The sequence below is a fragment of the Caretta caretta genome, chromosome 10 (genome assembly GCF_965140235.1).
Source record: "Caretta caretta isolate rCarCar2 chromosome 10, rCarCar1.hap1, whole genome shotgun sequence".
Classification (NCBI taxonomy): domain Eukaryota; kingdom Metazoa; phylum Chordata; order Testudines; family Cheloniidae; genus Caretta; species Caretta caretta.
In genome coordinates this window covers 46,917,423-46,930,658 of record NC_134215.1, presented here as the reverse complement: position 1 = coordinate 46,930,658, position 13,236 = coordinate 46,917,423, and the positions used below count along the sequence as shown (strand labels likewise).

The 13,236-nt window shown below is 43.7% G+C and overlaps 1 protein-coding gene and 1 long non-coding RNA gene across 3 annotated transcripts in view; one reads left to right on the top strand and one right to left on the bottom strand.

Annotated features, from left to right (window-relative positions):
* ARID3B (AT-rich interaction domain 3B) overlaps positions 1 to 13,236 on the bottom strand; it is a 43,123-nt gene that overhangs the window by 8,861 nt on the left and 21,026 nt on the right. The window contains exon 5 of the mRNA XM_048865976.2: positions 573 to 756. Within this exon, the coding sequence (XP_048721933.2) occupies positions 573 to 756 (184 nt within the window). The remainder of the gene's footprint in view (positions 1 to 572; positions 757 to 13,236) is intronic.
* On the top strand, positions 275 to 11,792 carry LOC125643425 (uncharacterized). Of its 2 annotated transcripts, none has more exons than XR_012670201.1 (5): positions 275 to 330; positions 6,632 to 6,685; positions 7,282 to 7,401; positions 7,881 to 7,994; positions 8,384 to 11,792. It is a non-coding gene; the product is annotated as an uncharacterized LOC125643425 (long non-coding RNA). The 2 variants fall into 2 exon arrangements; XR_007358725.2 differs by having other exon boundaries at positions 277 to 358.

Genomic DNA, 13,236 nt, shown 5'->3' with positions numbered 1-13,236 from the left:
AGGTGCTAAAACACAAGTGGAAACTCAGAAGACTATTTGATTATTATTATTTATAATGTTTACTACACTAGTATCTTAGGCCAACCATAAATGGGCCCTCATCATGCTAGGCACTGCACAAACATAAAGCAGCAGATGCTCCGTGCCCCAAAGCTTACAATCTACCAGACCAGACACAGGGTGGGGGAAGGGGTAACCATGTGATTGCAACAAATGGCATGGTCGTTCCATGATTATTACTTTTGGAGGGGTGGAGGCTGATTTAGTTTGGAGGGGATCAGCTAAAGAGAAAGACAATTGAAGAGAGAGGGATCACTGAAGAGAAAGGAGGTGAGGGGGCAGAGCAGGGGGAAAGAAGGTAAGAGGCGATGGTGTGGCGCGAAGCTGAGGTGAAGAGACTATGGGGAACAAGGTGGAGGAAGGTCGAAACAAACAGCCAATCAGGTCCATTCTTGCCATAGAAGGGGACAATTTGCTTATTTCTTTCCCCTCATCCCCCCTCTTCCTTTCTCCTCTCTACTTTTCCCCCTCCCCACTTCCTACTGTTGCATGCAGGAGGGCTCTATACTTACTGGGTCCGAAGTGTAAACGCTGCACTGGTGATGGAGGTGGGCAGGTTAAGGCCTTTGGTGATCTCCCGCCATATCTTCTTGTTTATGATTTCCACCAGCCCCCCTTTCTCAGTCACCAGTTTGTAGAGCATATAGAGATCCAGGATCTGCTTCGCCATGATGGGGATCCGATTGATGGGAGTTCCTGCAATATCACAACAGGACGGCAGGGAGGGGATCATGGAGACAGAAAATGAGGACAAGAAACAGTCAGGCAGGTTGGAGCTATTGATCTTCCCGCTAATGAGAAATGAAGGCAATCTTGTTTGTAACCTGACCAGAATGCGCTCTGTAGGCAAGAAAATGAGAGCGACTTAGCTACACACCAAGTCCTGTTCATGGAAAATCCTTTCCTGCAGGCAAAAGCAATTACCAGACAAATCAAAACATGCAGCTAGGCAGCAACTTGTGGAATAGGCAAACTCAGGGGAGGGGAAGTAGAGGGTTTTTCAAGTCAGGACCGGAGATGTGAAAGACAGCAGAGGAGCAGCACAGAGGTTTGATCTATGTGAGCTTCCCAGTGCACTACTAGACACAACAATTTGTTTCATTCATGCTCATGAGGGAGCTGAAGAACCCACAAAACAGCTCCTAGCAAAGAACAAGACCTGCTTATGCATCAGGATTCTCTGAGTGGTTGTCAGAATATTCTCTTCCTCTTTTATATTTTCTGTACTTAATATGAGAGAGCAGATGTGGAAGGGAATGATGATATTTTGGCTAAGATCTACTCTCCCCCTAGCCACACTCCCCTTTTGCAGTTTCTTCTGCTCACGCTCTTAGTACAGTACTTTTGGTCTTACTCCTGTTTCCCCTCCCTTGAGTGATCTTAACCCCCTTCTCCCATTTTAAGCTCTTCTCTCTTATTCCTTATTTGGTGCTGACACTCTCCCTGGCAGAGGGAAGCCAGATTACAGCTGCCTCCAGAGTCCATCAGAACTGTTCCTGCATAAGCCAGAGAGGGTCAGTGGATGATCCCCCCACTCTAATGCTGTCGCTACACTGCTTCCAGCCTCCCCACCACCACCACTACAAGCATGGGGAAGCTGAATTCTGATACTCTCTATTACTATGTCACTGCTGCCCCCTCTCTTTTTTGGGGGGAGAGGGGTGATTAGGGAGCGAGAGGAGTTTGGACGCTTACTCCAGCACTCTGTCTCGTTCACCTCCAACCACAATTTGGCTATTTTATGCATTATGAGCACATTTGCAAATGATAAGTCCCCCGACTCCCTCCCGCAGCTTGTGTTTAAAGGGACGTTGTTGCCCAGTTGATTTAGAGTCAACATCTAGGCTTTCTAAAATTAGGTTTAACAGAAATTGAAGATCAACTGAAATCTGATTTCTTTTAAAAAATTCAATTTAAGTGGGTTTTCTGGAAAACGTTGCAGACCTTCCCTTGCTGCATTTGCAATCCGAATACAGTAGCAAGAAACTAGTGCCTGAGAGCCAGAAAGTGAAACTAACATCCATTTTCATTGTCCAAACTGAGTAAACAATCAGCATAGAGAGTGAAATGTACATTAGATTTCAGACTCTAGGCTTCCTTTTGCAGCGTGCTGTGGGACAAACTTCTGTTCAGTTTTAGTAAACTCACAGGTTAACACAGGTATGAAAATCTGATTTTTAACCAGCCAGTGCCCCTTTCCCAGAACTTAAAAGCAAGAAGCTGCGATTTCAAAGTTGAAACTAATGAAATCTAGCTAACAAGAAAGAAAAATGTAGGCATGGCAAATATTTCATTACATAGAAAATGCCATACTGGATCAAAGCAATGATCCATCTAATTTCACTGTCCTGTCTAGGACACAAGTCAGTACCAAAATCTTTACAGGACAGAATAAGAAACTCAGTAATGGACAATTGCGAAATAATTAGTCCACAGAGGAGATTTCTTCCAACACCCAACAGTGGCATATGGTATACGCCATAGAGCAAAAGACTTTATGGCCCTTATAAATGGTTTTTATTCTGCTTTGTGTAAGAGTCCATCTAAACTCCACCGACATTCCCAATGCCCCAAGTGTGTAATCTTTTTTTAGAATCCTGTTATGCCTTTTCCCCTCAATACCTGCTGGCACGGAGTTTCACCAGCTAATTATATGCTATATAAAAGACATCCTTTTGTTAGTTTTAAACTTGCTATCTTTCAGTTGTACTGAGTTGTCTCCTTGTTCTTGTATTATGGGAGAAGGTAAATTGGAACCCTGGACTGACCATGAACTATTCTGTATACATCTATCATATATCCCCGTTTAGTTGTCTTCTTGCCACAGGGGAAGCACCTGTAAAGCAGTAATGCCAGCCTGTTATCTATCAGTGGTATCTCATCTGCCGTTTTCATTTTGCATCCTATAGTTCCCTCCAGGACCAAGACTGTAATCATTCCCAAACAATGTAAATGTGTTTGGTCCCCATTCACCCTAATTAGCCAGTCAGAGTTTAAACCAAGGGCTGGTCTACACTTGAAAATTATGACAGTATAAATGTGTTGGTTAGGGTGTGATTTATTTTTTTTACTAGTATAGTTCCACCAGTACAACTCCTAGGGTAGATGCAAATATACCAGCATAAATATGCCCTATACCAAGATAACTTATTCTCCTTCCCATACGGCAAGCACCTTTATACTGCTAGAACTGTGTCCACATAGAGGGGTTATACCACTTTAACTATAACAGGATGAGTAAAGCGGTACAATTTTCTAGTGTAGACAAGGCCTAAGTCAGCTTGAACTGTGTTAAGATTTGTAAAGAAGTTCACTTAGCATGGTTAAAGGTTCCGCGCAGACAGAGTCAGCATTTCCGTATAGAAAACTCTGTAGGAACAGTCTGGCAAGAGCATGTGCTCCACCTTCTCGCCACAGCCCTCGTTTAATAGAGCTGGTGGCTTATGTCAATGACTTGTTCGCTTATTTTCCTTGGAGGACTTGCAGACACTGAACTCGGAACTTTCAACTTCTCTGCAGGGCAGGGTGTGTGAATAAAAGTCTTATTTAACCCTCTTTCATCCCACCCCACAAATAGGAAGAGAGTTTGTTTTTAACCCCTTTACTGCTGGATATTTCTGACAAGGTGGCCACTTTCAATGGATGCCAGAGTGTTCCAACAAAGTAGATAATTACAAAAGTTGCACTGATGATGCTACGGTCCATATCAGAGCCCAGTTCTTTGGTCAACAATGACAGGGGAGGGCACAACTGGAGCACTCCTCCCACTTCTTTCCTCCTCCCCCGAGACCATCTTGTGTTGCTCAAAACCATCCACTCTTCCCCAATCCAATTTAGAGAATAGTATTAGCTCGCTCATAAGGGACTTTCATCCAGCTATGCTTGGACAGTGGCCAGATGGGACAGCTGGAACATGAAAGAAAGGGCCATTAATAAGGTTCCTCAGGAAAACAAGGGGTTGGCAAGGGGAAATACTGAGATATTACAGATTTTTTTTTGAAACAGCTTTAGCCAAAATCACAATTTTTCACCCTCTCTAGCTCCTCTCAACCCATGATCTCAAAGTACTTTACATATATTAATGAATTCATTCACCTACCTCACAGAGGGATTGTGAAAATATTATCCCCATTTTACAGATGGGGAAACTGAGGCACAGAGTAAAAAAGCTAGTGGAGGAACAGAACCCAAATCTGCCTTCCCATACCCAGCTGTAACCACCAGGAAATACCCTCTTCCTCTGGATAGCTTTTAAAAACAGGACCCTTATAGAAAAAACGAGGAGTGCAGTGGCACCTTAAAGACTAACAGATTCATTTGGGCATAAGCTTTCATGGGTAAAAAACCCACTTCTTCAGATGCATGGAGTGAAAATTACAGATACAGGCATAAATATATATTGGCACATGAAGAGAAGGGAGTTGGGAGTTACCTTCTCTAACTCTAACCTAACTCCCTTCTCTTCATGTGCCAATATATATTTATGCCTGTATCTGTAATTTTCACTCCATGCATCTGAAGAAGTGGGTTTTTTACCCACGAAAGCTTATGCCCAAATGAATCTGTTAGTCTTTAAGGTCCCACTGCACTCCTCAGTTTTTTTGTGGATACAGACTAACACAGCTACCCCTCTGATACTTAGGACCCTTATAGGAACTTCTATAAGAGTCTATAAAAAATGACTCCAAAAACCCACAGAATGAGATTTTTAATGGATTTTCTTTAACCATCCTGCAGAGTTTTACAAGAGAGACACCCTTTCTGTTACATTCTGTAGGAAAGCTAAAACCACAGCATAGAGGGAAGTGGTCATGTTCTATGAAATGCTACGGGACTTTCCATAAAAGGAGAACGTTGAGTAACATTCTCTTAACTTGCATGAGCTAGGGAATGCAACAGGGGTTGTGTTTTGGGTTCCCGTAAGCTCTGGATGCTCTCCACTGGTTTTGTCAGCCAGAGCAAAGCACATTTCACAGGAGCGGATTACGAAACGCAGACAGTAAGTGAGGAAAGGCTGCTCTTTGAGCCCCTCCCCCAGTCCTTTCAGAGGAAGGGAAAGGTGATAAAGTCTTTATTGGAAACCTCCAGCTCTGAACACAGAAAGGCTGAAAAACAAGTAGCATCACGGGACAGGAGGAGGCTGGAGCAGAGCGGATCCTTTCACAGTCGGCTGCAAGCCTTGTCAGGGCCAATGATGGATTACTGTCATCTGGCAGCATCAGGATTAATGATCTGGAGGTCAGAGGGGAGAATTCCAGAGGGAAAGGTCACCGACCTGGGGCACAGCATAAGACTTGTTGCTGTTTGATGGCAAACTCATTTTACTGTACTTTCCAGCCTGTCTCCCTCTATTCTACCAGCTCACAAAAACGCCTTCTGCAGCCGCTACACTGGCTTTGGGGTCTCCTTCAAATCAGAGAAGGGGTGGCAGGGCTCCTCTCCACACTGTTGCTGCAGGAATTACTACCTTTTCCTCCCTTGAAGTGAGCCCACTATACAATCCCAGGCCACCTCACCTCTGATACCAAGTAATCAGAATCAGACTGGGGCCTAGGCACTATAATAAACAGCAGGGAGAAGCATTTGTATCCCACGGAAAAGGGTTGCTGCTCAACTGACATGATGGGATTCTGAGGAACACAAATGTCCTCATACTGCAGTCGTGACCAGAGGCACCAATGAAAATGGGGGCTCTGCTGTGCTAAATGCTGTACAAACAACCAGGCAGATTGTCTCTGTCCTCTAATATGACAAAGGATCAAGGGCAGGACAATGGGAGTCAAGATTTTAAAATGGCTCAATATTTTGTATATATTATATTTTAAAAGAAAGGTTAGATCAGTTTTCCTTGACTACCCCACAACCTAGCCATTACTTGTAGGGATCACTGTAGAGGTGGGCAGGATTTACAGGATAAGATAGCTCTTCTAGATCAATCCAGCCAGGGCGCTCCTGGAGCAAGCTCGTAGAAAGCATGAAAATGTGGGTGGGAGAAGTAAGCAAGCTGGGGGCTGAGTCAGGTATCTCTGGAGATGGATGGACAAATAGGGAGGGGCAAAGTTGTTCCCACTTTCAAAATCCTCTGCAAGACACCTGAATTTGAGGATATGAAAAAAGGAGAAGCCACCGAACAGCCCGTAGGCAGGTGGATTTTGTGAAGGGGAGGAAGTTGTAATTACAGTTGGGGTTTCTTGAAAAAATCATGACTGTAGTTATGACCGAGCCACCTTTGCAGCCCCTTCTTCCCAACCATACCATTCCCCTCTCTGAAAGCCTTCTTTTACCTTCAAGAGAATGTAACTGAATAAATACACAGAAGCTTAAAGGTTTTATTCTGATGGTTTTGAATGTCTCCCTTGTTTGAGAAGCATATGGGGCTGAGTAATTGGCTTGCTCTTTCCTAATTTTGGAGAGGTGTGTGGGGAGTGAGGAAGAAGAGAACCTTGGAAGTATTCTTTTAACAGGTTTCAGAGTAGCAGCCGTGTTAGTCTGTATTCGCAAAAAGAAAAGGAGTACTTGTGGCACCTTAGAGACTAACAAATCTATTTGAGCATAAGCTTTCTTTTAACAGGTATTCTTACAACTGGAGGCCAGGAGTCTACAAGGTCCCATGGAAAGAGCACTGGTGAGCGAGTCAGAAGACCTGGGTTCTTTGCTCTCCTGCCTTTTTCCTGTATGACTTTGGCTAATCACTTTACTGATTTGTGCCTCGATCTTCCCATCTGTAAACTGGGGATAATGTAATTTATCCACGTGTTTCAAGACCTACATTTTGGAACAAAATATTCCCTCCTCCTGCCCCTTACACATGCCTCAGGATGGCTGGTCTTTGTGGGATTTTAGCCTGGGACTCAACCAGAGCAGCGACCTATCCTTCTTCTCCTCTTTACCCTGTGCCAACACTTCTTTGAGAGATCGTTTCTCGGCCAGGTTTGGGAGTTCTAACCTGGTTTGATTAAAGAGAGGTCATTACCCTTCCTTTGTCACAGCGATTCCCTGGGCAATTTCTTCACACTCTTCCTAGTGATGTACTCTTTAAATCTCTCCCTCATACCTCTTTAAAGATTCCCTTTCTAGAGAGACACACACTAGATAAGGATGCCGCCATGCAATAACATTTTTCAGAATGTCTTTCATACAAACTTTAACAAAATGCTTCATAGAGTTAGAGAGAGAAATGAATAGGTAAACACAAGACCATTGTCAATAACTTGCCTACAGATACAAGATGAGGGAAGAGATGCTATTCGAGACTTCAGAATCGGCGGGGGAGCAGACCAACAGTGCGTGAAGGGGTAGGACAGAAGCACCAGAGATCAGAGGGAATGGAGAAGGAAGAGGGTGAGGCCTGTGAGGCAGGCTGGAGCAAGCCTGTGGAGATTTTAAAAAAATGAGGAAAGCAGGAACTGAATCTTGAAATGAAATGAAAACTAAATTAGTTGGGGAGGGAGGGCGAATGCGGTTGTACTTTTTACATGTGCACTATCCCTCTTTATTCCTCTTCTCTCTAAATGGAGTCCATTGATTAAATTAATCAGCAATATGCAATTAACATTAGAAGTCCCCATTCCAGGCTCCTGTTTTACTTGGAATCATCTCCAAGCACAAAATCCAGGGTTTTAAGCAGGGCTGGTTATGCTGAACCAGGGACCATACATGCAGCAGTCATTCAAACTGTTCCCAGTTCCTCCACATGAAAGGTTCCGTTGTCACCTCTATTGCGTAAGCTGCCGACGTTAAAATGAGAAAAGCAGCTATGGGGAAATGAGAATAAAGGATCTCTCTCTGCCAGCGCCATCACTGATCTAATCTCTCCCCAGGTTTGCTGCATTTCCACAGCGGGCATTCTCACCTCCCAATGGGAATGTCACCACCTGATCTGCAAGCCTGCGGATCATCAGAAACTCCTATCAAAGCAGGAGCTGGGACTGAGGGTAATTAATCATGTTCTATTTGACAGGAGGCCCAGTTCTTATCTAGACCCCTAGAAATGCCATCGGTCTCTGCTTCCCTCCTCAATAAGTGAGACTGACAGTTAGCGGCCCCTTATCAGATTTCAGCTGCTGAGCCGGAGGCAGCCTAACTGGCATGTGCACACACTTTCCCAGTGACCACAACCCTAGTATACTGACCAAGCCTCCAACCATTTTAAGTTTCAGGGGAAGGGGGCTACTACATCCCAGTGTCAAGTGCACTCCCATCCCAGTCGAGGTCCCATGGAAATTTACTGCTCCTCATATTAAAATCAAATAAAGTCCCACTGTTCAACTGCTACTGACACAGCTGGGTCCAATAGATTTGCTATTTCCCATTTCTCTGCCAGATGTTGAACAGCTTTGCAACTGGTGGGGTTTCCACCCCTACGACCTTTGGACTAACAAGCAGAGGTGGGAGATGAACTCTTCTTCACCAGTCAAAGAGGACACATGAATACGTTTGAAAGAAATGCAAAGGAATGAAGGAAGCGGAACAGACATACAGCCACAACTAGGCTTAGCTGGGCAACATAAGGCCAGCTGCTTACGGATTGTGGCAGAGGGTCTGGAATGCATGCCAAACAGTTCTGCCTTTTTGTATTTGCCTACCTACCTGTAAGGCCCTCATCACCACAGTATCCAAATGGCTAGGTTTTGAGTTGCTTGAGCACAGCAAGAGTCATTAATCACTTGATTAGAAACAGGCTGCCAAGTCAGCTAGGAAGCCAAAGAGCCCAGAGCATCCGCAATGACTAGGAAGTTCCAATATAAAGAAGATCTTTGGGAGGAAAGGATTTGGAACACTAATATCCAGGTTATGCGACAATAGATTAACTCTTCACAAAATCTAAATCCTCGTGGCTAGGTAGGAGTGAACTTTACATCCTCAATTCTGCATTCCAGGGAGAAGCTTAATAGGGAGTCCTTAAATTGGTTATTTTAGGAGAAGACTGATGTCAGATTGGCATATTATAGGGAGGGATACAAAGCAAACTATGTGGAAACACATTCACACCAATTAAGAGGAGTTATTCATCCCAACTCCAATCAGTAAATATTTAAAGTTTTAACAATTAGTTACCTTAACTCTGGATAAGTTTAAAAACAAAGTCTTCTAGAGTCCAGCAACAAAAAAACTTCCACTCTAATTTCCTATTAATTATAGGTAGAACTGGTAGCACTACTATGCGAATACTCAAAAATTCCCATTGTAAGACCCCGTTTTCACTTGCTTATAACTTTTTAACCTTTGACATTATCCATGCTGGGTGTTTGCCTCAAGCTTTTTTTTTTTTAAACAGTTTCAGGCTGTTCCAAGATTAGGGAAAAAACACATTTTGCCAGTATTAAAAGTTAATGTTTCCCTGCTTTGGAGCAGGGGACTTAATATTTGGCAGGGGGTCTCTCATGTCACAGCTGTGCCTTTTATCAGCCGCAGGAAAATTTGGCCAAGTTAGAAGTCTCTGAAAAATCTCTGCTCGGGAAAGACTTGTCCGCGTTTGGCAGCTAAATTCTCCAACGAGCAGGACTTTCCCAGCAAGTGCTCCACCCCGTTACCAGCATCCACTGTGATGCCGAGCACAGACGTATATGAACACACATGCACAAGGGGGCCGAATTAAGGTTGAATGGGTGATTTTCATTCTGGAATTTCCTAACTTGAGTGACTAACTCTGCAACCTTAATGAGATGAATGATGGTGCAGTGGCTAGGCTGTTAGCTTGGGACAAGAGAGATACAGGTTCAATTTCCTGCTTTGCTACAAACTCCTTGTGTGATTTGGGGGTTAAACAAGATGACCCTTGTGGTCCCTTCTAGCCCTATGAATCTATTAATATCATATACAGTGTGATCCTTCCCTCCTTAAGTGCTCAAGGCCCCTACAAAAGAATGCAATATAAATAAAAGCATATACAACTAACACACAAACAAGTAATCAATAATGGGGAGAATAGTGAGTAAATGATGTGCCCTGCTTCACACCTATCCATCATTTTACACAGGAACCCAGTTACCACAGTTCTCAGCTCCTTAAATCAGATCAACTGGCCAAAATAAGTAGCCGATTCAGTGATTGAAATAAATCCTGAAGTGAGCTTTATACAGTTCAGGGTCCAGGTAGCATAGAACAGAGGTTTGTTAATTTAATTCAGAACATCCACGTTTTATTCTTTATTTGCTCACGAATCATCTCTCCTGAGAGCAATGACTGAGAACTCTTCTTTCTGGAGTAGCATGCTGAGGGAGATTTCTTCACCGTGGAACTTCTGCTTTCGTGCTAGGAGACACATCTGCTCTAAAATCACTTACTCTGTCTGCTTAACAGTGACAACAGGAGTGGAGAGTTTACATCCAATTTAGAGAATTACATTATTTTATTCAGAAAACAAGATATCCTTGCAGGAGCAAAAGAAACTTGTGAAGTTGAGAAAGGGCAGATGGAGGGGGTATATCTTGGACATGTGTATGATAAGCACCAGTGTTGCCTATAGATAAAAGAATCCATCAGTAAATGCTTTTGTCAATACCATGTATTTGCCATGAGTATTTCCATATCTAAAAGGAAAAAATTAAAACCACATGCTCAGGCTTACAAAGTCCCTCCTATGTATATGCACATCAAAAACAGAATGGCCAACCCACCTGGGAAAACCAAGGTCACACAGTAACCTTGACCAGAATTAGCAGAGTTGTACCATCAGAGAGGGTTTATGAGATCTTCACAAAGGCAGTACTTTAAATGAACAAAACAGCCTTCCTTCAAAAGGAGCCTTTTCTGATGTGCTAATACATGCAATCTCTTAGGCTGCCTCAGAGTGTTACACCACAATATTCGGTTAGTTCTCTTCCACACACAGTCATTTCTCCAGAGTAACTTCTTGCAAAACACTAGTGATAATCCCAATAGGATAGTTCCATTATACTAGAACACCTCCAAGAAGTTTTGATGGCAACATGGTGAAAACAGGGAAATGGGGGGAGGGAGAAGGGAGAGGAGTGTCATGAGGAAGACCATCACTGTGTACCTAATGCAAAGTCTGTGACTGCATCAGTATGACCAACTGGGGTGGGTTCCTTAGCACTTATTTACACTAAATGTGGACACATCCAGTGTAAGGCATGCACTAAGAGGGTTCTGAAAAAGGTAAAATATACTTCAGAGTGCTATCCGAGTATATTTCATTGGTCAGTGAAACAAAATTCCAACAGATCCAAGAGGAAAGCATAATGAGATCAATCATGCAGTGAAAGTGGACCCTGAAGATGCTAAAGATTTCATACTAGAGCAGTCAGGAAATGACTAAATGGGGGGAGGGATAGCTCAGTAGTTTGAGCATTGGCCTGCTAAATCCAGCGTTGAGAGCTCAATCCTTGAGGGGGCCATTTAGGGATCCAGCGTTGAGAGCTCAATCCTTGAGGGGGCCATTTAAGGCAAAAATTGGGGATTGGTCCTGCTTGAGCAGGGGGTTAGACTAGATGACCTCCTGAGCTCCCTTCCAACCCTGATATTGTATGATTCTATGAAGTTCAGAACAAAGGCCCATAGAAATAACTGTGGAAGTGAGCTGTAGCTCACGAAAGCTCATGCTCAAATAAATTGGTTAGTCTCTAAGGTGCCACAAGTACTCCTTTTCTTTTTGCGAATACAGACTAACACGGCTGTTCCTCTGAAACAGAAATAACTATTTCTTTTACTGGACCAATTTCTGTTCGTGGGGGAGAGAGAAGCTTCTGAGCCACATAGAGCTCTTCTTCAGGACCCGAAGAAGAGCTCTGTGTGTCTCAGAAGTGTGCTTCTCTCACTAACAGAATTTAGTCCAATGAAAGATATTACCTCACCCACCTTGTGTCTCTCGTATCCTGGGACTGACTCAGCTATAACTACACTACACACACGTTTCTTTTGCCAGCCTTTTCTACGCCTCCATCTCCTCCCCTCTAAAGTAAAAGAGGAGGAATTGTAGGTGTTTGCAGTTCTCTGGAGAGCTGTTTTTTGGATTCATTTTAAGTTGCAAGTGTGTTTCAGAGGGGTTAGGTCTAAAACCGACTGCTTTGTGGATGTTTATCCATGCCACAATACTTCTACACAATTTGCTAGGATTATCATTCTCTGCTAAGGACTGAGATGCACTAGCAAAACTATGTGAGAAGGCTTGCTCAGTGCCATACTTAGTTGTATATGAACATTCACATCCCTAAAATTCTCTCCTTTTGCAGCAGAGCTGGAAGTCATGCCCTTCCCAACCTTTCACCCTCCCACAGTGAAGGGAGGAGGAAGATGCAGTCTAGAAGGGGAGAGTGCGAGGGTGGTGCAGCAACTTAAAGCAAGGTAAAGATAAGGGCTTGTCTGTATGGGACATTCATGCACGGCAGGTCAGTGCCTGACTTTACAGTGCATGCTTGCTACACAGTAATGTCCCACATGGACACTTCGAAACACAAATGTATCCAAGAGCACGATGGAATTTTTAGTGTGCTGTAGCAGTGTCCATACAGGATGCTACTGTGCAGTAAGCTAGTGCACTGTAGATTTATACCCAGGCTTGCCATGCACTAATGTCTCATGTGGACAAGCCCCCCAAGTCAGTAGACTGGTCACATTGTTGAGCCAGTTCAAAGTTTGTTCTGCACAACAGTCACCCGGACTGTCTGGAGCCCTCCCATGGGTCACAGCTATGGAGAGTACAATTCACCTAAATACATACCCAAAAAAATCTCCCAACAAAGGAAGAGTTACAGCTTTCCCCTCATTTCCCTCTTCCATCATTACTGCAACTGAAGGACCATTTTATCACTTGCAGCTGGAGTATTCTGTGACAACCTGCTGTGCTCTGAGGCTGATGAGACCCGCACATTTGATCTGCATTAAGCCCATTTCATGGCTTCACATTCTAGGTACATTTCAAGCAGTGGCACTAAGGGCCAAGTCTTTTCATGCTCAGAGCTCTTCAGTAGCTCCTGGGAAATCTGCTATTTGTTTTTCACATCAGGCCTCCAGTATCAACGTTAGTTACCAGTCTGCTGTCATCCCCCCCGCCACCAACACCAAACAAGGGCCAGCATTATCCAGAGTCTCTGTAATAGGGCAGGAAAATACCCATCATTATACCAATGATGCTGACAAAAAGACATGCATTCACTCCCACTTGGATTTGAGGTATAAATTAACTGGACAATGACACACACGGACGGACAGGGA